Genomic DNA, 24,079 nt, shown 5'->3' with positions numbered 1-24,079 from the left:
AAAATGTGTGCAAATCTTTGAATATATACATGTATTTGTTTTGTTTTAAAGCGAACATTTCTAACTCAAATGTTATTGCTTCAGGGGATTCTACAAATGTCTTCTAAATCAGTTTAAAAACGTTTTCTGAAACACTTATGCTGATATAATATCAGTGGTTCTCAAACTTTTTCATGTCAAGGAGCCCCAAAACGATATGTATTCGGCTGCGGACCCCCATCTCAAAAATATTTTGTTCCAGGGACCCCCAGAAGCAAAGATTTGAGTAAAAAACAATTGCTTTAAAAATATATATTCAAAGATTTCAAGATAAAATAGAAAAAGAAAAAATTGCTGATCTACAAGCTCATAGCGCGGCACTCGGTGCCACGCTATGAGCTTGTATATCTGCTATTATTAATAGCCCAAGTTTAAGATAATGGTTATAGTGGTTGAAATCTAAAATGACACAGTTGCGTCCCCCGGTCTTAAAGGGTTAAGAGGATATATAAAAGATTTTTCTGTGTCCATGCATTCACAGAGTGCCCTGTCTTCTCTCTCTCTCTCTCTCTCTCTCTCTCTCTCTCTCTCTCTCTCTCTCTCTCTCTCTCTCTCATCTTTTTATCTGCTTCTCTGTTCACCCTCCTTTCTCCTGTTCTGTCCTCAGAGTAAGAAGAAGTTTGAGCGAGAATGTAAGGAGGCAGAGAAATCTCAGATAAGCTACGATAGGTTGGATAACGACATCAACGCCACCAAGTCAGAGTGCGAGAAGGTACGGTACGCTGCTGGTTCCATCTGCCACACAGACACTTTTAATATAGTTATGTAATTAATCTGGAAAAAATGCTTTGATCTGATTGAGGTTCAGTATGATTTAATAAGGAAATGCTGACCTAGATTCTTGAGCTTGACTTGTCTCTTCGATGGCCTAAATCTAAATTATAGTGTAACTTAACTCAAACTCATCCAATTACACTGTGATTGCAGTGAGTAAATCATGTTCTTATTTTTTGTTTCTTGGCTCACAGTGATTGTGCAACCAAACATGGCTGTTTATCAGTGGTGGACAAAGTACTCAAATTCTTTACTTAAGTAAAAGTTTCTATACTGCAATATAGAAATACTCTGTTACAAGTAAAAGTCCAGAATAAATAATGTACTTGATTAAAAGTACAAAAGTATTGGCATCAAAATGTACTTAAAGTACCAAAAGTAAAAGTACTAAAATGTTTGAAAATAGCAGATCTGCAAGCTCACAAAGCATCGCGATGCGGCGCGTTGTGAGCTTTTAGTTACTTTCGACCACTGCCATTTTATATTGTAACTAGTCAGCTGACCCACACTTTATTGTTTACTGGTTCTCTTACTTGTTGGATTTGGATAAAAGCTTGTGAAACAGTACTCTCACACACCAACCCCCTTGAAAACGAGAGGTTATTCCTAGTCAATCGTCATCAACCACATTTAGTAAATGCTGGGGGGGGGATAATACTTTCCTAATATAAACGGCTGTATTGTTTGTGTTTTTGTTCAGGCCAAATCTCAATTTTATCTGCGAACTCACATGGCGGACGAGAGTAAGAACGAGTACGCTGCCCAGCTCCAGAACTTCAATGCAGAACAGTGGAAACACTTCAACAACGCCATACCACACATCTTCAAGGTAAACCAACACAAATGAACCCACTGAGCTGTGCAGAAATTGAAACTTCTTCTTCCCTCAGTGGTGGAAGAAGTACTCCCATTTTTTACTCAAGTGAAAGTATCGATACTGCTAAATACTTCTACTAATGTAGAAATATTTACAAGTAAAAAAGTAAAATCCAGAATTCAAAATGTACTTGAGTAAAAGTGCCAAAGTATTGGTACAAACATTTACTTAAAGTACCAAAAGTAAAAAATGTCACACGTTTTCAAATGTACAAAATGTATAAAAATCTTTTGAAAATAGCAGATCTACAAGCTCACAATGCGTCGCATTGTGAGCTTGTAGATCTGCTATTTTCAAATGGCCTAAATGTATATAGGGCTGAAGTGGTTAATGTATGTTTTGTAATAATAATACAAATCTACAAAGTAACTAGTAACTAATGTACAATATTTGCCTCTGAGATGTAGCGGAGTAGAAGTAAAAGTACTGAAAATTGGAAATACTCCAGTAAAGTAAAAATACCTCAAAATGTGACTTAAGTACAGTACTTGAGTAAATGTACTTATTTTACACCAGTGGAAACCCTTAACATTTGCGTTGCTACTGCCAGACCTTATCCTCAACGGATCCCATCCAATCAAATCAAAACCTTCCCCCTGTCCCTTTTTTCATTAACCGCCCAATTCAGCTAATTATATTTTTTAGCCGACTAAGTGTTCGTTTTGTTTTCATTATATAGTGTAATCAAACCACATTGGCCACGTGCCAAAGAGGCCAATACAATACCCACTATAGTTGGTTACCAGACAAAAGAGCTAGCACTGCTAAGAGACGTACTTTGAGCTAAAAAGCATTATTTTACACTTTGGCTATTCAAAAATAGCAGATATACAAGCTCGTAGCGCGGCACCGAGTGCCGCGCTACGAGCTTGTATATCTGCTATTTTTGAAAAAGCGAGAAAATTTGTGAAAATCTTTGAATATATATATATATTTTTTAAGTGAACATTTGTAACTCAAATCTTTGCTTCTGGGGGATCCCTGGAACAAAATATTTTGAGATGGGGGTCTGCTGCCAAATACATATACATTTTGAGGTCTTTGACATGAAAAAGTTTGAGAACCACTGACATAGCAACATGTTTTTTTTTTTTAAACTGTTAGGATTTAGAAGACATTTTGTAGAATCGGATCCTCAGGCCTTAATGGGTTAAGTTAACCTGGCGTTTTGCTAGTAGTAGCCGGTGTTGATTCCGAGTTTTTTTTTGTGCTACAGAACCTGCAGGACATGGACCAGCGTCGGACGGTCAAAATTGGAGAGACGTTTCGGAGCTTCGCCGAGGTGGAGAGAAGAGTCATCCCCATCATCTCCAAATGCCTGGAGGGCATGGTGACCGCCGCCAAAGCCGTCGACGATCGGAAAGTAAGTATAGAGGGGGAAAGAAAGACGAGAAAGGAAAGGATGTGTGAGTGCAGGGGGAAAAAGGAAAGGGGAGAAAAGAGATGGAGTCTGAGAGAAGTTAAAGGGATAGTTCACCCCCAAAAATTACTTTTAGTCACCCCATGGAGACTTGAATTCATGGTTATTTTGTTTTTTTTTGTCACATTCCTAAGCCAATAATTTGATGACCAGCAGCGGTTCCGGTAGGAGACACAAAGAGTCTCCTTTGTGTCTCCTACCGGAACCGCTGCCTACCGGTCCGCTGGTCATCAAATTATTGGCTTAGGAATCGGACAAAAAACTAAAAAAATATCCATGAATTCAAGTCTCCATGGGGTGACTCATCGATAGAAAAAAAGTATTTTTTTGGGGTGAACTATCCCTTTAACACATCCACCGCCAGAGGTTAATCTCATAATGTACTCACCAGTGCCAAGGTGTTTTTGTTGTTTTTTTGTTTTTTTCATGTCGCCATAGATCTTGTTAAAATCCTTAAGATTGAGCCGTGAACGGTCTGTTTACATCCGCGAGATCTCCCTGTATCTCCCAGTGAAGACCGCATGTCAAACGGACTTCCATGACTGTAGTTAGAGCGGATTACGTTAAACAGTGAAATGCGAGGAGAAAAAACTACAGGAAGAGAATTGAGTTTCAGTTTCGTCTGTAGAATGGGAGCGGGCGTGATCGTCGAAACCGGATCCCAAATAATTCTATTTCCTGTCATCAAACCGGAAACGGAAGTGGATCAAAAAAATTCCGAAAGTGCACCCGGACCGCGCATGCGCGAAAAGACCGCAGCCCGTAGGACTACGGGCTCGGCGCTTAACCGTTGGATTTAACGGCCCGTAGAACTACGGGCCCGGCGGTAAAGGTGTTAAAGGAGAATTCCTCTACCTGGCAACACCAAGTTGCCAGATTCTGGAGAGAAACAAGCAACCAGTGTTAAATCGTTCGGCAGTAGCGCTAGCCTCTCAGGAACTTTCAGCGCATGTTTGACTATCATGAGACTCTACAATGAGTACTAGTAGAGAAAAAAATAACTTTGCATCGGTTATAATAGACGAATTTCCCTAAGCCACGCGCTCCCATTATGACAACGGAGGGGGTTGAAAAAATGACGACAGGGGAATCTCTGGAAAAAAACAATGCCACTTTTTACGTCGGTAGGTGAGTAACGACACATCAAAGACAACACTTAAAATGTCCGGAATTCTCCTTTAACGCTGTCATTTGAACCTGTACCGAAGGAAGGAAGGAAAGGGAGGGAGGGAGGGAGGAAGACAGGAAGGCAGGCTTTTGATAATGTTTCTTTACCCTGTGTCTGTGCATTTGTTTGGTCTGTATTGTCCTGACACCCGCACCTCTTCCAACAGGATTCCGTCATCGTGGTGGAGTCCTTCAAGTCGGGCTTCGAGCCGCCGGGTGATTTCCCCTTCGAGGACTTCAGTCAGAATCTCAGCAGAACCGGTTCGGACGGGACCATCAGCACCACGTCCAAAGGGGAAAGAGATGGTGGTGGTGGGGGTGGGGGCACGCCCGGGCCCCGAACCGACCCCAAACACTCCATGGGCAAAGCCAAGAACAAACTCTGGCTGTTTGGAAAGAAACCCAAGGTACGGACGGGGGGGGGGGTCACCTGCTGACTCAAAAAGGCTAAGCCGTAGTGTTGATTTTGACAGCAAATCTTTATTTAGTTTTAGTCATAGTCTTTTGAATCAAATTCCATTTAGTTTTTTAGTCATATTTTAGTCATCTGAAATGTTTAGTTTTTGTCTAGTTTTAGTCGACTAAATAAGATTTTTAGTCGACTAAAACTACAGTTGATTTAGTCGACTAAAATGTATGTTGGCGGTGCCTTGATGGCGTTGTAATGGTTGATTTTACACCTGGTTGCATGCTGAAAATAGCCGATCTACAAGCTCACAACGCGTCGCATTGTGAGCTTGTAGATCGGCTATTTTCAGAGCACAACACCTGACACCAAAGATAAAATGACTCGTCTTAGTTCTACTGGATCTCCTTTTAGTCTAGTTTTTATTTGTTGACGAAATTGTCAGTATATTTAGTCTTAGTTTTAGTCATCGTAGCTAGATTTTTATTTCGTTTTTATCTAGTTTTCATCAGTGAAAAAAGGTAGTCGACGAACATTTTTCGTCATAGTTTTAGTCGACGAAATCAACACTGCTAAGCCGTACACTCAAATTTTTACCATATCCACATGGTGGCCATTTTGCTCTTACGTCATACTCGGGGGGGGGGAGTAGGTGTATGCTTTAAGAGGGAAAAGGGCCCCCGTGTGAATATGGTCGGAACACGCAACAACATGACCTTTTCTGTCTTTCCTATGTATACTACAGTACCTAAAGCCTGATTTATAATCCGTGGTTTAAATTAGGTGTAACAAACGCAGGAGGACGTAAACTATACAACAACTTCCTGTCTTTCGCATTCCACACGTCACCCGCAACCCTTTCTTTATGGAGAAAAGTGCTTTCACATATTTTTCTTTTATTTCCTCTTTTTTTTTTCCCCCTGCAATTGTGTGCTCTGTCAGTGTTCTGTGGCAGGGTTTTAGCCGGTCCTGTGATTTATACTGTGTGTGTGTGTGATGATAATAATATAGGCCAGAGCAAACCTAGCCTTTACCCGGATGCACGGAGTGGACCTTGGCCCCTCTCCATAAAGGCTGTCGGTCAATCATTAACTATACCATCATGTGACTGTTCGCCGAGTAACAAGGAACTTGTCCTTTTTTTTTTGTTGCACTGTCCAATTTAAATCAACATGCAAGCATATTACTGTGTATAGTTTTAATGAAATTACATTGTATAAACAGTTTATATATATATAGCCTACAGTAGTAGTAGTATTTCTCATCCCTAAAAGCTTCTGTTCCAGAGAGAGGTCTTATGGGACTGCTGCTTGTTCATGCAAAAAAAGATGATGTCATTGGGACAGCTGAGACACGTGTCCAATCAATATTGACCAAAATGAACCGCTCCCTCTTAAACTCATGAACCAGAGAGCCGAATTTGCAATGGCGGTGATGTCATTGCAGAGAGGATGAAAGAGAGAGAGAGGGAGAGAGAGCAAATGAAATCCAATTCATACAGTATGTGGTTCTTCTGACCTTCCCCCTTGTATCCTCTCTTCACCCCCGCTGCTATACCAGTACCCTTTCTCCGCTCCTCCCGCCCCCCCTCCACCTCCCCCCTCCTCCTCTTCCTCCTCCCACCCTCGCCACCACCGCCGCCCTCGACCTGCCACCACGTACGTCCCCTCTCCCCCTCGGTTCAGCACCGACCCCGTAGGCTACTGTCTGTCGGAGATAAAGACTACAGTACCCAGAATTCCATCTTTCAGGGTCCTGAGGAGAGGGGTGAGCCCGGCCGATTAAGGTGTTAGAGTGAAACGGATTGAAGTGATTTTTTTCTCTCTCTCTCTCTCTCTCTCTCTCGCCCCCGTTTTTAGTCTTAACCCATTCAGTCCGGGGATGCATCTGTGTCATTTTAGATTTAGCTATTCAAAAATAGCAGATCTACAAGCTCATAGCGCGGCACTCGTGCCGCGCTATGAGCTTGTAGATCTGCTATTTTTGAAAAATCGTGAAAATGTGTGCCAATCTTGTTGTAACTCAAATATTTGCTTCTGGAGGTCCCTGGAACAAAAATATTTTACAAATGTTCGCTTTAAAAAATATATATATTTAAAGATTTGCACAAAATATTCAAGATTTTTCAAAAAAATAGCATATATACAAGCTCATAGCGCGGCACTCGGTGCCGCGCTATGAGCTTGTATATCTGCTATTTTTGAATAGCCAAAGAAATCTAAAAATGACACGAGTTGCGTTCCCCCGGATTTGAATGGGTTAAAGTCCCTTTCTTTGTTTCTCGTCCATTTCTCGCTGCCCTTTCTCTGACTTTCTCTCTCATTCTCTCTCTCTCTCTCCCTCATTTCCCCTTTCCCTCTCTGACCCTGTCTCTCTGACCCTGTCTCTCTGACCCTGTCCTCTCTGACCTGTCTCTCTGACCCTGTCCTCTCTGACCTGCTTTAGAATCAGACACGCTTTGTGTTCCAATCACAGGACTATAGGGATCCTAGCTGATGGACAGTGTGTGCAGTGTGTGTTTTTTGATGATGTGTGCTGTGTTTTTACCTTGGTTTGATGTGGTGGATTTCAGGGGGGGGGGGGGTGCTTGGGGTCAGTGTTGATTTTGACAGCAAATGTTGGTTTTAGTCATAGTCTTTTGACTACATTTCCATTTAGTTTTAGTCATATTTTAGTCATCTGAAACGTTTTAGTTTTTGTCTAGTTTTAGTCGACTAAATATCATAGGATTATATGGTCGACTAAATCTACAGTTGATTTAGTCGACTTAAAATGTATTTCGTCGTTGCCTTGGTGGCGTCTTAATGGCTGATTTTACACTTGGTTTCATGCTGATAATAGCCCGATCTGCAAGCTGCGACGCGTTGTGTGAGCTTGTAGATCTGCTATTTTCAGAGCGCAACACCTGAGCGCAACCGAACATAAAATGACTACTGGAAGTCCCTCCCTAACATTTTAGTCTACTTTTTATTTGTTGACGAAATTGTGAATATTAAATTTAGTCTTAGTTTTAGTTATCGTAGCTTAGTTTTTATTTCATTTTTGTCAGTGAAATAAGGTAGTCGACGAACATTTTTCGTCGTCGTTTTAGTCGACGAAGTCAACACTGCTTGACACTGACATTTCAGCAGTGTGTGGGGCGAGAAAACCAGGTTTGGTTTTGACGCTAGTCTGCAATTCTGTGTGTGTGTGTGTGTGCAGGGGTGTGCGAGTGTGTGTTTTAACATGGCTCTGCTAATGATGTGTCAGTTTGCTGTGAAACAGAGCTGTCCGCCTGCCGGACAGTTTTTAACACCAACTACTCAATGTCACACCCCCCCCCAGCTCAGTTCCAAGGCTCAAACCGTTGTTGTTTGCTCAAAGTCATATCAATCCTGTCAGACCTACTATATGTGATCAGTCATATAGTAGATTTAATCTGTCTAATGGCACTCAGAGAGAAGAACTGGCCTGGCTGAGTAAGATGGCTGGTTGGCTGACATCCTGACTGTAAGGGCTGGCACTGGCTGACATTGTTGTGCCTACCTACCGCACTGGCTGGCTTAACCCATTAAGACCAGGAAAGCATCTGTGTAACCACTTTTAACCATTATCTTATACTTTGGGCTATTCAAAAATAGCAGATATACAAGCTCATAGCGCGGCACCGAGTGCCGCGCTATGAGCTTGTAGATCTGCTATTTATTTTTATTATTTTAAAAGAGAACATTTTTAATTAAAATCTTTGCTTCTGGGGCGGTCCCTGGAACAAAATATTTTCAGATGGGGGTTACGCGGCCAAATGCATATAATTTTGGGGGTCCTTGACATGAAAACGTTTGAGAACCACTGATATTATAGCAACATACGTTTAAAAAAAAAAACTGTTAGGATTTAGAAGACATTTGTAGAATCCCCCAGAAGCAAAGATTTGAGTTAAAATATATATTCAAAATTGTTCTAAAATAGCAGATCTACAAGCCTGTAGCGCGGCACTCGGTGCCGTGCTATGAGCTTGTATATCTGCTATTTTTTGAATAGCCCAAAGGAATCTTAAAAATGACACACAGATGCGTTCCCGGTCTTAAGGGGTTAACATACTACTGTTTAACCGGTTGTTTTGGCTTATTAGTAGCTGGATGGCTTTCTTTACTGGGTGACTGGCAGGCGTGTTGATGTTTGATGTGCTAATTAATATGCTGGCACTCCTGGCTGGCCGACATACTGACCTCTAACATGCTGTCCATATTGTCTGTCTCTTTGCCTGGCATGGTTGACACATTACTGCTCAGTGGTCAGTCAAGATGGTAAGTGTGTTTGTGTGTGTGTGTGCGAGAAGTGTTATAATCCTGTATTTAGACCCAGTAAGTGCATGTTTCCCCATTATAGCCAATTAGCCAATCGAGTCAACCCTATAACCCGTAGACCCTATAACTCCCCATAGTACCTACAGTAGTGTGAAACCGTTAGTGGTACTTAACTATTTGCCCTCCAAAACTGGTTAGAATAGGTTACATCCTCACTTCAGACTGACAGACAATTTTCTCTAAAGGAGCTCCAAAACGGTGTCTCTTCATTGGGTACTTTTAGATTTTCTGAGGTTTGTTTTAAAGCTAAAAGACGCACACACACCACACTAACTCACCTCTGAGGCAGAGGTGAGTTAGTGTGGTGTGTGTGTACTTGGACATGATATAAGTCAACATATCGTTTTCATTTTTATCTGTTGATTCTGTGATCTGTGAGCACGTGACCGGAAATGGCAATTAATTTCACTCTCGTTGTATATAACGTGACAGTTCTCAAAATCAATTAGCACATAAAGGAACACTAGACAAAGTGTATTCTGCTGCTAATAATAAAACGAGTAACACAACGGAGGTGCTTGTGTTACACCAATATTGGTGACATCATCGATTTTTTTGTTGTGCTAGAGAACTTCCGTCAAAGTAATATAGCATGAATACAGCCATTTTTCCTTCCCAAAATTAAGCACCATGACAATTATTTTTATGTTTTGTCATAATACACATGTTCATTTAGGTGCTGAAAGTGTGATTCTCTTTCTTCATACAATGAGATTGAATAGAATCCCTACTATCAGCTCCTCTTTCACAGACGCAAAAGATAAAGATGATCAACAGTATTTGGAATTACAGTATTATATCATGACCAGGTAGCAGTACAAGGATCTACCAGAGTGCAGCTTCGCATTAACACTGAATTGTCTGAACTGACCTAGCAAGGAGTTGTCATCCTGCCTCAAAGCATTTAACCCATTAAGACCCGGAACGTATATGTGTCATTTTTAGATTTCTTTGGCTATTCAAAAATAGCAGATATACAAGCTCATGTAGATCTGCAATTTTTAAAAAAATCTTGAAAATGTGTGCAAATCTTTGAATATATATATATATATAGTTTTTAAAGCGAACATTTAACCCAAATCTTTGCTTCTGGGGGGTCCCTGGAACGAAATATTTTGAGATGGGGTCCGCGGCCAAATAAATATAATTTTGGGGGTCCTTGAAATGAAAAAGTTCGAAAACCACTGATGTTATAGCAACATACGTTAAAAATATATATTTTAGATGACTTTTGTAGAATCCCCCAGAAGCAAAGATTTGAGTTACAAGTGTTTGCTTTAAAAAAATATATATATTCAAAGATTTGCACACACACTCGGTGCCGCACTATGAGCTTGTATATCTGCTGTTTTTGAATAGCCAAAGAAATCAAAAAATGACACAGATGCGTTCCCGGTCTTAATGGGTTAACCACATGAACCCTATATACTTTGTCCGGGGGTCCCTCAGGAGGCTATACTTGGTCCCCTCCTCCCCCCCACCCCCCCCCCCCCCCGTCCACACCAAATCTCTTCACCAAAGATAGCCAATAGCTACAAGCTCACAAAGTGTCACGCTGCGACACGTGTAGCTTGTATACCTGGTATTTTCACAGAAGAGGAACGCTAGGGTTCATGTGGTTCAATGACATAAAGTACTGGAGTCACATGATATAAATGCTGTGTCAGAGAAAACCCCTTCCAGGCTACAAAGACGCATTTCTGGTGGGGAAAACACTGGGTATACAGTATATCCTTTTGCACTCCCTCTCTGATTAGGCATGGCCTATGAGAGTTTGTGCAGTGTGTGGGTGGGTGTGAAGAAGAACCCTACTGCAATGTCTTCTCTTCTCCCCCACCAGGCCCCTTCCCTGGAGGATTTCAGCCATCTGCCTCCGGAGCAGAGGAGGAAAAGACTGGAGCAGAGGATCGATGAACTCGGCAAGGAGCTCAAGAAGGAGATGGATCAGAGGTATTAAATGTCCTCCGTTAAAAAAAGAGTCCTAAGCATAACTGCCTGCAGTACCTCCCAATCAATCCGGGAACGCATCTACAAATGTCTTCTAAATCCTTACAGTTTTCTGAAAACCGTATGTTGCTATGATATCAGTGGTTCTCAAACTTTTTCATCTCAATCATCATCAATAATCAGTCATATATTAGGGTAATATAAAGGAAAATTGGAATTCCAATTTTTGGCAACCTGTGCCGCTTGGAATCCCCGCTGTTGTTGGGTCTATTTATTTCGGGCCCTTAAAACTCGCCTCAATCCCTCTGCGTAATGCCAACCGCCCATCAAGCAGCACTCCTCAGTGAAGAGCTCTAGAAAGAGGTCAGGCACACTGAAATCCTGCTGCGTTTGGTGCAGCATTTTGAAGGACAACGTGGCCTAAAAAAAACCTGCAGTTGGTCACATTTGTGTGTGTGTGTGTGCGTGTGCGTGTGCGTGTGTGTGCGTGCACGTGCGTGTGTGTGTGTGTGTGTGTGTGTGTGTCTCTCAGAGATGCCCTGAACAAGATGAAGGACGTCTATGAGAAGAACCCCCAGATGGGAGACCCCAGCAGCCTGCAGCCTAAAATATCAGAGACCATGTGTAATATGGAGAAACTACGCTCTGAAATACACAAAAATGAGGTAGGAAAGGATGGCGGGCGGGCTGGCGGGTGGGGGGGTGGGAGGAGGGTGGTGACGAAGGGAGGGATAGATAAAGCGAGCCACGTTGTAGGATAGAGGGAGGTTAAGGTGAAGAACTGTACGTTCGGCTGCCGTGTGAAGTGATCGGACGTCGAACCCTGATCCAGAAAAGGTTGGAAACCGCTGTAAATAAACTAAACCAAGTGCTACAGTATGGAACAACAAGCAATCTAAAATACAAAAGGGAGGATGGATGGATGGACGAATAACAGGGAGGTTACAAAGAGGAAGGCTGTCCAAGCCCCCTTTTCTTCTTCCAGTTAACCTGATAATTGAGAAGTATTATCTTGACCTCTGTTGCACCCCGAGTCTGACTGGTGCGTGGGTCTTTGATGGAGCATGCAGGATTAGAGCCCCCTGCTGGTCAACTGCAGTAACTACAAGTACAGACTTAATACAGGGTTCTTCAGCGTTTTTCGGGCCAAGGACCCCCTTGCTGAGAGAGAGATGAAGCAGGGACCCCCTCTATAATGTATAAAATTATGTTTCAGATTAAACTTCTTTTTTTTCTCCCTCAACACCTATATCTCCGAAGCTTTGTGAGCATGTAGATCAGCAATTTATGGCTAATGTTCTCAAACCAAGAAAAAAACACAAAGGCAGTTTACTCATCAGTTTGTAGATAAAAGCAAACATTGAACTAATAGCTGCCAAAAAAGCACAGTAGGCTTACACAATATGAAACATAACTGCATCTGGTCACACAATCGCTTGCATTAACCCATTAATACCTGGGACGCATCTGTGTCATTTTAGATTTCTTTGGCTATTCAAAAATAGCAGATCTACAAGCTCATAGCGCGGCACCGTACGAGCTTGTAGATCTGCTATTTTTGAAAAATCGTGAAAAAATATTTTTTACATTATTTTAAAAAAACTGTTAGGATTTAGAAAAAAAAATTAAGAATCGCCTCAGGTCTTAATGGGTTAATACAATTATCACTCCATTACGCTATCATTCAGTGGCCACAGATTAGCCCACAGTTAGTGCACACTTTCTGACATTTTATAGGTGACTAGTCCTGATAGTTGGTGCAGTGGCACTGATTGCACCGTCCAGTTACACCATACGGTTTGCTGTGTTTTTGCAGTGTAATGTTTTCATCTCTGTCTGTCCTTTCACCCCCCCCCCCCCAGTCCTGGCTATCGGAGGTAGAGGGAAAGCAGAGCTCCAGAGGAGACAGAAGACACAGTGCAGACAACCACCAACACACCCCTCAAGGCAGAGAGAGGTACACACACACACACACACACACACACACACACACACACACACACACACACACACACACACACACACACACACACACACACACACACACACACACACACACACACACACACACACACACACACAGTGGTGTAAAGTAACTAAGTACATGTACTCAAGTACTGTACATAAGTACAATTTTGAGGTATTTTTTACTTTACTGGAATATTTCCAGTTTTCAGTACTTTTACTTCTACTCCACTACATCTCAGAGGCAATTGTATGTAATGTATTTGAAACTTTAGTTACTAGTTACTTTGTAGATTTTGATTATTATTACAAAACAACTTCAGCCCTGTATACATTTCGTCCATTTGAAAATAGCAGATCTACAAGCTCACAATGCGTCGCCATGCGACACATTGTGACCTTGTAGATCTGCTATTTTCAAAAGATTTTAATGCATTTTATACATTTGAAAAAATGGGACATTCTGCATAATGAGTACTTTCTACTTTTGGTACTTTAAGTACATTTTGATAACAATACTTTTGTACTTTTACTCAAGTACATTTTGAATTCCGGACTTTTACTTGTAACACACATTGCAGTATTGATACTTTTACTTAAGTACAAAAAAAAATCCATCACTGCACACACACACGGAAATAACAAAGTCCATTCATAAAGTTGTTTGATTTTCTTATTATTACTCTTTTTTTTGCATAATGATATCCTGTGCATTTAATTTTTTTATGATATATATATATATTTTATAACTACATAGATACAGTGGTAGCCAGTTGAGATCATCACGTTGGGTACCCACTAGATCAGTACCTGTCAGGTACCCATCAAAGCCACACCCCTCTGGGGGGGTGGTTTTGCCTTGGAGGGAGGAGTTTAGCATTATTACCTTGAGGAATGAGGGTCATTCCTCAAGGTGACATAAAGGTTTATGATGATGAAACAAGTGTTGATTTAATCCTGCTGCCTTCTCGTCCCCCTCCCTCTCTCTCTCTCTCTCTCTCTCTCTCCATTCCTTTAGTCCTGAGGGCAGCTACACAGACGACACCACCAGTCAGGAGCACCACGCGCCCCCGCAGCACGGACCCCCCCACGCCGACCCGCACGAATTTGACGACGAGTTCGACGACGACGAGCCTCTTCCCGTCATCGGACACTGCAAGGCGCTGTACTCCTTCGACGGTGAGGAAACTCGCTCTGTGCCGTCGTCGCAACGTTGTGATCGATCGCGATCGATCGCGATTTAACCCATTAAGACCTGGAACGCATCTGTGTCACTTTAGATTTATTTGGCTATTCAAAAACAAAAATAGCAGATATACAAGCTCATAGCGCGGCACCGAGTGCCGCGCTATGAGCTTGTAGATCTGCTATTTTTGAAAAATCTAGATTATTATTATTATTATTTATTTATTTTTCAAAAAAAATTGTTAGGATTTAGAAAACATTTTTAATGGCACGTTGCACCATAGCGGTAAAACACGTGAAACACGTTAATGGCACTCAATGAGTTAAGAATCGCCTCAGGTCTTAAAGGGTTAAAATACGAACAAACAAACTAAACGGAGCATATTATTCAGATGCAAAACTATTAGGAATGGGTATGTCTGTCAGGCAGAAACCTCCTTTTTCCATATTTTAACTTTTGGTGTTTTCTCGTAAATTAGTGTCCTACTTGATCACAAAAAAGCATCGAAAGTAGCAGATCCACAAGCTCGAAAATGCGAAGTGACACACGTTTTGAGCTTGTAGATCTGCTACTTTTGAATCCTGAAAAGTAACATTTTTGGACATAATGAGGTTTTCCACCCAACAGCGACGATATATAACAACCCAGCATCACGCATACATACAGTAAAGCTTCAAAAGAAGTAAAAAAAAGATTTGGCTTGGCCTGGACCACTGGCGTAGCGGTCCAGGCACCTATAGGCTCAGTGTAGGGTGACAGCGCGTCGCGGGTTCGAGTCCCGATCCACGATGGCCTTTGCTTCGTGTCACTCCCCATCTCTCTCCCCATTTCCTGTCAGCCTACTGTCCTATCCATAAACAGTGGTGGAAAGTAACTAAGTACATTTACTTAAGTACTGTACTTAAGTACAATTTTGAGGTATTTGTACTTTACTTGAGTATTTTCAATTTCCATTACTTTTACTTCTACTCCACTACATCTCAGAGGCAAATATTGTACTTTTACTCCACTACATTTACTTGAAAACTTTAGTTACTAGTTACTTTTCAGATGTAAATTATGATATAATGAAACATACATTAACCACTTTAGCCCTATTTTATACCTAGGCTATTTGAAAATAGCAGATCTACAAGCTCACAACGCGTCGCAGCGTGACGCGTTGTGAGCTTGTAGATCGGCTATTTTCAAATATTTACATTTTGTACATTTTGATGCCAATACTTTTGTACTTTTACTCAAGTACATTTTTTATTCTGGACTTTTACTTGTAACAGAGTATTTTTATATTGCAGTATTGGTACTTTTACTTAAGCTTGCTGAAACCAAACAAAGTTCTCTACAGACAACTTTGTTTTATACGGTTTGAGTGATTCGATTCAGTCACCTGGATCTCCGCTATTTGTTTTCATCATCATTCACTGACGCTCATCCACCGCCAAGATAAACACCGGTAATGGAACGCGTTCGTTCGGTTTCTCAGCATTCTGTTCCCACCAAACTTCATTTCCGGGAAGGAGTCATAAATACTGTGTATTGTTATAATGACACGTGGACTCACTCGCTGTGGTTTCACTGATTTCCAGGTCAGAACGAGGGGACGTTGGTGATGGCAGAGGACGAGGTGAGTGTCTTTTAACCCATCTTTTAATTCTCTCATTTATCGTTTCCATAACAATTCAGTTACATACAAACCATGAGGGTCCCTGGACCACACTTTGAGACTCACTGGCGTAGCAGATTGTTTTCAGTGAGCCAACATGCACAATATCAGCACCCTGACTCTGTTTGACCAGAATTAAACCAGAGCCATTAGAGAGTTGCGTCACCTCGGGGGCAGAAAACAGCACCGGTCACGTGGTTTCATGTGAACTCGAAATAGTGACAAACGCTCATAGACTCCAGTGCATTCCGTAAACTTCCGGTTCAGGGCTTTGTCGCTATTCACCAATAGAAGGCTCTGTAGAAGACTGGCCCCATGAAGTGAACGGAGGTGACGCAACTTATATGGCTCTGAATGGAACAAGAGCCTTCATTAGTATCATTGGTAACCCCTGTGAAGGAAGAAAGGAAGAGGCCCAATTTCATTCCAATATGGCTGCTGTGCAAAGAGCCTATTTAGGTACACTTGTACACATGTGGATTTGACTGTGTATCGGATGTTTGTGTTTGTGTGCTGGCGTGACGCCCTGCATCAGGCTGAGTAAACCAATCACCCTGACTCTTGTTGTTGTTGTTGTTGTCTAACGCAGGTGCTGTACATCATCGAGGAGGACAAAGGAGACGGCTGGACCCGGGCCAGGAAGCAGGGCGGACAGGAGGGCTACGTGCCCTCCTCCTACGTAGAGATCACCATGGAGAAAAACAGCAAAGGTGCTGTCACGTACATCTGAAGCTACTACTGTGCTGCACACCAACCACACACCTGCTGTCCATTCATTCATCCATCCATCCATCCATCCGCCTCTCTCTCTCTTTCCTAAACCTCTCCTTCCTCTTCCTGTCTGAGTTATAACACACTGGAAAGGGGGGAGGAGATACAGCGCCCGGATTAATAAACTGCATGGACATTCACCTGTCTGCCATTCAACCCCTTGCACCCCCCCTCCCCCACTACCCCCCCCCTCACCATGCTTTTCTCCATCCTCCTATCGCTCCATTGTTACAACCAGTGGTGTAAAGTAACTTAAGTACATTTCCTCAAGTACTTGTACTTAACACATCGGGTGCCAAACACGGTCTGAACCGTGTTTGCGCAGAGTAGCGGTCCGGTGCCGAACACGGTCCAGACCGTGAAATATGTCTTTTTGTTTTTTTCGTTTTTCTCCACACGGGCGGGGCTAGAGCAGCTCTGGGAGTACCCATTGTGATCTTGAGAAGGATAGGCCAGATAGATCACCGGAAAAAAAAACATGGCTCCCATCCACTTCCTGTCTATTTCCTTCTTTAAAACACCTATATCTCCGAATCTGTTTCCGGTGGGGAAAACCGGTCATGCGCGATGCGCGATCCCCCCCCATTGTAACTCGCGAGTGAAATGTTATCGTTCCAGGCTGTAGCCAGGGTCATCGCGCAACATGAATGGATGTTTTTTTTTACATGGATTTGCTCCTCGTGGAGTCTAGAGCTTTAAACAGCAAAGCGCAGTCAATGGGGAGAATGCTGGCACCCAACGTAAGTTGTTATGAAAAAATGCTGGCACCTGATGTGTTAAGTACAATTTTGAGGTACTTTTTTTTACTTTACTGGAGTATTTCCAATTGTCTATACTTTTTACTTTCTACTCCGCTACATCTCGGAGGCAAATGTTGTACTTTTTTTTAAATTATTTGAAAACTTTAGTTACTAGTTACCGTACTTTGCAGATATAAATTATTACGTTATAAAACATACATTAACCACTTTAGCCCTATTTTATACCTAAGCTATTTGAAAATAGCCGATCTACAAGCTCACAACGCGTTGCATCGCGACGCGTTGGGAGCTTGTAGATCTGCTATTTTCAAACGTTTTAGCAGTTTTACTTTTGGTACTTTAAAGGTAGGGTAAGTGATTTACTTTGGTTAAAATAAGTGTTAAATAGCTCTATATCCTGATAGTACTCATTGCTATAGAGTGTTTGTTCAGTAAAAGGAGTCTCCATGTCTCTCCAGCTCTTTATTAAACAGAAAATGCATTTTCAGTTCTGTTTACTAAAGAGCTGGAGAGACCCCTGTGACCGAACAAACGCTCTGTAGCAATGATTACTATCAGAATATAGTACTTTAACCTTTTAACAAAAACATATATAGTATATATGTGCCAAAAAATATCACTTACCCTACCTTTAAGTACATTTTGATACCAATACCTTTGTACTTTTACTCAAGTAAATTTTGAATTCCGGACTTTTACTTGTAACAGAGTACTTCTACATTGCAGTATTGATACTTTTACTTAAGTAAAACATTTAAGTACTTTTTCCACCACTGGTTCTAACCATCCAACTCCGCATTCCCTTTTGCTCTCACCCCTCTTCCTCTCTGTGGAACGTGTGTGTGTGTGTGTGCGTGCGCGAGTGTGTGTGTGTGTGTGTGTGTGCGCGTTTGTGTGTGTGTGTGTGTGTGAGCACACGGACAACCAGAACGACAACCACTCTTGACAGTGTTTGAATGACTATGTATCTTATGAGGTGTTCCTGCCGCTCGTCGGAGCTGCTTGTATAAAAGCCACACCTCCTATCTATCGATCAAGACATTTTAGAAGATTTTATTTAATGTTTCAACAGCAGTGTATTGTTTGTTTTTACTCTTTTTTTTTTTTTTGTGTCAAATTATTTTTTCTTTTTTTTTGTAAACGTTTTGTTTTTAGTGGGAGAGATGTTCCACTCCCTGATGTTAGGCTCATTGGATCAATACAGTGAAGACATGAGCGGATGTATCTATCTGTGTGTGTGTGTGTGTGTGTGTGTGTGTGTGTGTGTGGTGCACACGTGTGTGCATACCTGTCTGTTATTCCTGTTATTCACTACATGTAGAACAACACTACTTAATTTTGATCCGATTAAATTATGACGCCATCCCATTCTATTTGAGAAGAGCAGGATGAAAAATGTATGTTATGGTTTTCTTCCGATACATGCTAAAACAGTGTTCATGTCGTACATCAGTAGGTCAGGTTATAGCCAAGTTGTAAAGCGACATGTAGTATGGCGAAGTATAAATTACCCATCAGGAATATAGTCTATACTCTGCTCTGGAGTAGTTCACTGTAAAATATACTAATAGGAATTATTAGTTGGCCCAGGGCTGAGAGCCCTGCCTGTTAACTTAAGTTAATTGATATCACAATTAAATCTGACTACTTAAGCCATTACGATAGTTTAAGTAAAATTTGTACAGCTGTTCAAAAGTAGTTCCAGAAATCTGGTGGTGTTTGTCCGCTGCCCAAAATATCTGCTGTATACTGTCAAGTGCACCGTGTCTGTTGTCACGCGGTCATACCTGTATGAGTTCTCTGATTGTTTGTGTTTCACTCTTTGAGTCGTGCATGCAAACGTTTTGGTTATGAGCCAATGGCGTCGATCGGAATTCTGGCGTTGTGGATGGTTCCGTTGTGGTTCACTCCATGGCAGACCTACTGTAGGCATTCACCTGTGCATTTTCAAACAGAGCCACCAATTCAGAGAGCGTTGTACACAACACATGTATTGATATTTTACAGTTTTTCATATATCTTCCATACATTCCAGTGTAATTAAAGGTGAACTGATAGTGAGTAGTCTGTACCCACATGATGTGATACGTGTTTAATGACAGCACTACTTAGACAGTACCTCTGTACAAATATTACATCCAGAACTGCATTTATTCATCTCTGGTAATGTGTTCCAGTAAATATATACGCTCTTCTTGGGGAATGGCTGTGTTCCGCGACTGTTAAAACATCGCCGGTCATGTTATACATGCCTTACACTTGCGCCTGTGTAGAGCATTGGTTCTCAAAGTGGGGTCCGGGGACCCCCAGGGGTCCTTGGGGGGGGGGGGGTACCAGGGGGTTCCCAGCAAAATGTGTTAATTTTGCATTCATTTCAGTCTAACCACTTGAGCCGATCTACAAGATCACAACAAGTCGCTTAGCGGCGCGTTGTAATGAACACAAATCTTGTATGGGGGGTCCCTGGCACAAAATATTTTCAGATGGGGGTCTGCGGCCAAATACATATCAATTTGGGGGTCCTTGGCATGAAAAAGTTTGAGAACCACTGCTGTCGAGTATGTATTTGAGTGTTGTGTGTGTGTGCATGCGTGAGCAGACATATCGGGTGTGTGTGTGTGCTATTGGTAACATTCTCTTTCTCCTGTGTGACTGCAGGTTCCTGAGGTCTGCAGGGTGGCCAGGCTGATTTGGTTGGCTGGTGGAGGGGCTCACGCTGATTGCTGATTGGTGGTGGTGGTTGAGATAGGGGTGTGGCTGACAGAGAGGGGAGGAGGGAAGGAGAGAGATGAGAGTGAAACCGAGGGGGAGAGAGGGGGAAATGGCTAGACAGAGAGAGAGAGGCAAGCTTTGGAGCCAGGTTGCATGTCTGCATGCTCATACATCCCTGGCCGGTAATACAACTTGAGGACATAGACCTCCATACGGGGCTTGGTCACGCATAATGTATGCGGGAGAGAGAACAGGTTTGTTGCTAAAACAAGCACTGATGTCAATACACATTTTGGAACAGGAAAGACAATGGTAGCCATTTTAGAAGTCGGACCCTACGATAACCCTGTATTAGTGCTGTAACGTTTTCCAAGCAATTCCTCTTGGTGCAGCAGCAGCCATCTTATAAAAGGCAGGAAAAGGTCTATGATGGCTGTATAACAGCATTAGTTTTGTAGCAGTTGGAGGACAGGTGCAACTCCCCGCTTCATCCATTCAATCAATCAGTGTCATCCATTTCCGTGATGAAGGTATGCCATGGCCTTTTTTTTTTATATCTTCAACAGGCATCTGTCAGATTGTGTGTAAAAACAGTACTGTTTGTCTTTCATCACAGCTGCCTTGAAAAACATTGACTAAACCATGTCAGCATCCCTCATTTAAACCAGTGGTTACCACAAACTTGAAACTAGCATGCCAACTTGCAGTTTGGAGCCAGCATGGGTTTCAACAAGGTACGCTAACATGGCATTTTTTTCCAGTTACGGTAATTGAAGTACAAACATAGTATGTTTACCCTTGTGACAAGTACCTGTTGAAGACAGACTTGCTGACAAAAAAATGTCAGGGCATGCCTTTGTGGTTGATAATGCTGTTTGTCTGGCAGCATGTTAAAACTACCACTAACAACGACATTGTTGCTCCTCTCAAGATAATATTCCATGCTGTCTGTATCTGTGCTCTGTTGGTGATGTCTGCCTGCCTGCCTGCGCCACTCTGCACCTCATGCCTGCTCTAATGTGTCACCTACATGTACATACAGCATGAACGTAGCGTGTTCTTAAACGTGTCCTAAATGTGATCCTGTTTCATTACACGGCATCTTTGACGGTAACACCATGGACCCACCCTGTGTGTGTGTGTGTGTGTGTGTGTGTGTGTGTGTGTGTGTGTTTGTGGGAGCGAGTGAGTAGGATCAGAAATTAAGGAGTAAAACACTGGTTAAAACCCAAAGATGAACAAGGAAGCAAAACTTTGAAGGGTTTAAAATTTCAGCCTGGGAGAGCACGAGAAAAACAAAACAAGCATTAATGATCTCAAATGACAGGTCTATTAGAGATCTCACCAGTTAACCCATTCAATCCGGGAACACATCTGTGTCACATTAGATGTCTTTGGCTATTCAAAAATAGCAGATCTACAAGCTCATAGCTATGAGCTTGTAGATCTGCTATTTTTTTTAAATCACGAAAATGTGTGCAAATCTTTGAATATATCTATATATTTTAAAGCGAACATTTGTAACTCAAATCCATGCTCAAATCTTTGCTTCTGTTCGCTTAAAAAATATATATATTAAAAGATTTGCACACATTTTCACACTTAAAAAAAATAGCAGATCTACAAGCTCATAGCGCGGCACTCAGTGCCACGCTATGAGCTTGTATATATGCTATTTTTGAATAGCCAAAGAAATATAATTAAATCACCAAGTCAGTGACAGCACCTGTACGTTGGCAGGCTGCAGTCCTTCTTTATAATTGACCCTTCAATTTCAAACGGACCATTCACCGTAGTCAATTAACTTACATGATCACAATTAGCGTCAATTAACAGGCTGCGGCCACAAGTGAATTCCATACATTACTTAAATGAATTGCTTGTAATACCATTGTGTTTAACATTTTAAAACATGTTGATAAATAATCTTCAATAACCACGTCACAGTTGTATGTAATTTATTAGCTCGCGCGAATGTGTTTGTACAGTGTCATCATCAGTTGGCTGAGCTATGTGGTGTCTGTGACATTGAATGCCATATAATCTATATCTAATGAGAGCATGTCATGTGGTCTTGAGTATGCCAACTCCTAACACCATTACCATTTAGATGAGAGCAGTGGACAGACGGCAGGACTGGGGGAAAGGCAATATAGCACTACCTTTCTCCTCTCTCCCTCGTCCGGTTATCTCCTCTCCTCTCTATTCTCTTATACTTTCACCTCTCCTCTCCTCTTTCCCTTGTATCCCACTCTCCTCCTCCTCCTCCTCCTCCTCTCGCTGGTGTCATTTTACCAGCTGACCAGCAGGTGGCGACCTTTTCTCACCACCACACCACCACCATAGCTCAGAATTGGATCTGATCAACAACAAACCAACAAACAAACACTACTACAGCGAGCTTAACTAAACCAGCAAAGAAGACAGAGAGAAGCCTTCCGGAATGTCCTTGCAGTCAGACTCTGCCTTAAAACTTCAACTTGTTTCAACCAGGGGACTGTTACTGAAGACATGTACACGCTCAAAACAGCAGGTTATCCCCCCTCCCCCCCCTCTCCCCCTCCTCTGAACTACAACTCCCATAGTCCCCTGTAGGCTCCACAAGCTCAACCCCACCTCCTAGTGGCTGAAAGTAGCATCTTTACATGACAACATTCCTCCATTAATTGGTTGTATTTGTGAATGTGTTGGAACACGCATAGATTACACACTAATGTGCATATAGACATGAGAATGTGTGTGTGTGTGTGTGTCGTGTGTGTGTGCGTGTTTAGTTTAGTTTTTACCATTGAATGATTTGTACATAATTAACATCTTTTTTGCGTCATACTGAATGTGTTTCCATGATTGTTTTTGGGTGGTTTCTTTTTAATAGTTTTGACAGGCGGTAGCTCCTATCATAACGATGGCAAACTGCCCACTCTACGATGCATTAGAGACAACAAGGTTTGAATTGAACCGATGCACTTTGCCCTACAGTACTATTATTATTATAGCATTTGAACATGACTAAATAAAGAAATGAACGAATGACCGAACGAACGTATGAATGAAATGGTCCGTTATTTTGCTGAGAACGTTGTTATTGCTGTGAATGACCACTTTAGCTATAAAAGAGATATAGAGTGAGCGAGATGAGTCTTTTAATTTTCTTGCTTAATGGGTTTTTTAATACTCTGAAGCCTTTTTGTAACTTTATGAGCAATGTCCCAATTTTGTTTTGCATGATTCTTTTCAAAAATGATTGTCTTGACATTTGAGTTAAAGGAGTAGTTCACCCTAATTGATAAAAAATAAGTACTTTTTTGGGTGAACTACTCCTTTAATTCAGAGTCCCATTTTTTCCTAACGTTTAGACTGGTTTAAGCCTGTAAATCTCTGGTGACACTATCACACTCTTTTCTATGCTGTTGATTCAACAGGTCAGGCATTGTAACACAGCCAACATAGCATAAAGTCTCTGATTCATAATATTCTAAACCAAAATGTGGTTATTTTCCCACGGTCATTTTGGAACAGTGAATGAATATAGGCTGTGTTTGTAAACTGTGTTTCTTCATGAGAAGCTGTGAAATGTACAGAATGATAACCGTAGATATGGTTCTTAACTTGAACTTCAACTCCAACCATGCTGTCCTATACCGTGCTCTTAATGGGCCAGCTTCTGTCTGGGAGCATTTGCCTCCTTTGACCCATTAAAACCTGAGGCCTTCAAAATTAGCAGTTCTCACACTTTAAAGATGTTTTAAAAAAATCTAAAATAGCTACAAGCTTATACATCTGCTATTTTTGAATAGCCAACTCTACAATCAAAAATGACAGATGCTTTTCCGGTTTTAATGGGTTTTAAGGCAGAGTCTGGGAACATTACACTCATGCCTGATGAATATACTGTACCAAGGCAGTGGGTTCTGGGGACCCCCAGGGGTCCTTTAGGGGGTTCCAGTGGGCCCCCAGCAAAATGTGTTAATATAGCATACAAATCAGTTTAACCACCTTAACCCTATACATATTTGAAAATTTGAATAACAACTAACCAATGAAA

At 41.7% G+C, this 24,079-nt stretch overlaps 1 protein-coding gene across 2 annotated transcripts in view; it reads left to right on the top strand.

Annotated features, from left to right (window-relative positions):
- LOC308087599 (formin-binding protein 1-like) overlaps positions 1 to 23,076 on the top strand; it is a 66,927-nt gene extending 43,851 nt beyond the window's left edge. Inside the window, exons 6-16 of one of the 2 annotated variants that reach the window (XM_080431567.1) lie at positions 647 to 751; positions 1,514 to 1,642; positions 2,907 to 3,053; positions 4,445 to 4,684; positions 10,870 to 10,979; positions 11,509 to 11,641; positions 12,839 to 12,933; positions 13,960 to 14,120; positions 15,714 to 15,751; positions 16,380 to 16,500; positions 19,981 to 23,076. In XM_080431567.1, the coding sequence (XP_080287693.1) occupies positions 647 to 751; positions 1,514 to 1,642; positions 2,907 to 3,053; positions 4,445 to 4,684; positions 10,870 to 10,979; positions 11,509 to 11,641; positions 12,839 to 12,933; positions 13,960 to 14,120; positions 15,714 to 15,751; positions 16,380 to 16,500; positions 19,981 to 19,988 (1,287 nt within the window). In that variant the 3' untranslated portion in view covers positions 19,989 to 23,076. Of the gene's footprint in view, positions 1 to 646; positions 752 to 1,513; positions 1,643 to 2,906; positions 3,054 to 4,444; positions 4,685 to 10,869; positions 10,980 to 11,508; positions 11,642 to 12,838; positions 12,934 to 13,959; positions 14,121 to 15,713; positions 15,752 to 16,379; positions 17,762 to 19,980 lie in introns of those variants that run through there. The other variant, XM_080431566.1, reaches the window with a different exon arrangement.
- The last annotated feature ends 1,003 nt before the right edge of the window (positions 23,077 to 24,079 follow it).

The sequence above is a fragment of the Gymnoscopelus braueri genome, assembly GCF_963280865.1.
Source record: "Gymnoscopelus braueri genome assembly, chromosome: 6".
Lineage (NCBI taxonomy): Eukaryota > Metazoa > Chordata > Actinopteri > Myctophiformes > Myctophidae > Gymnoscopelus > Gymnoscopelus braueri.
The sequence above is the reverse complement of the archived record's forward strand: the minus strand, read 5'-3'. Positions and strand labels throughout refer to the sequence as shown.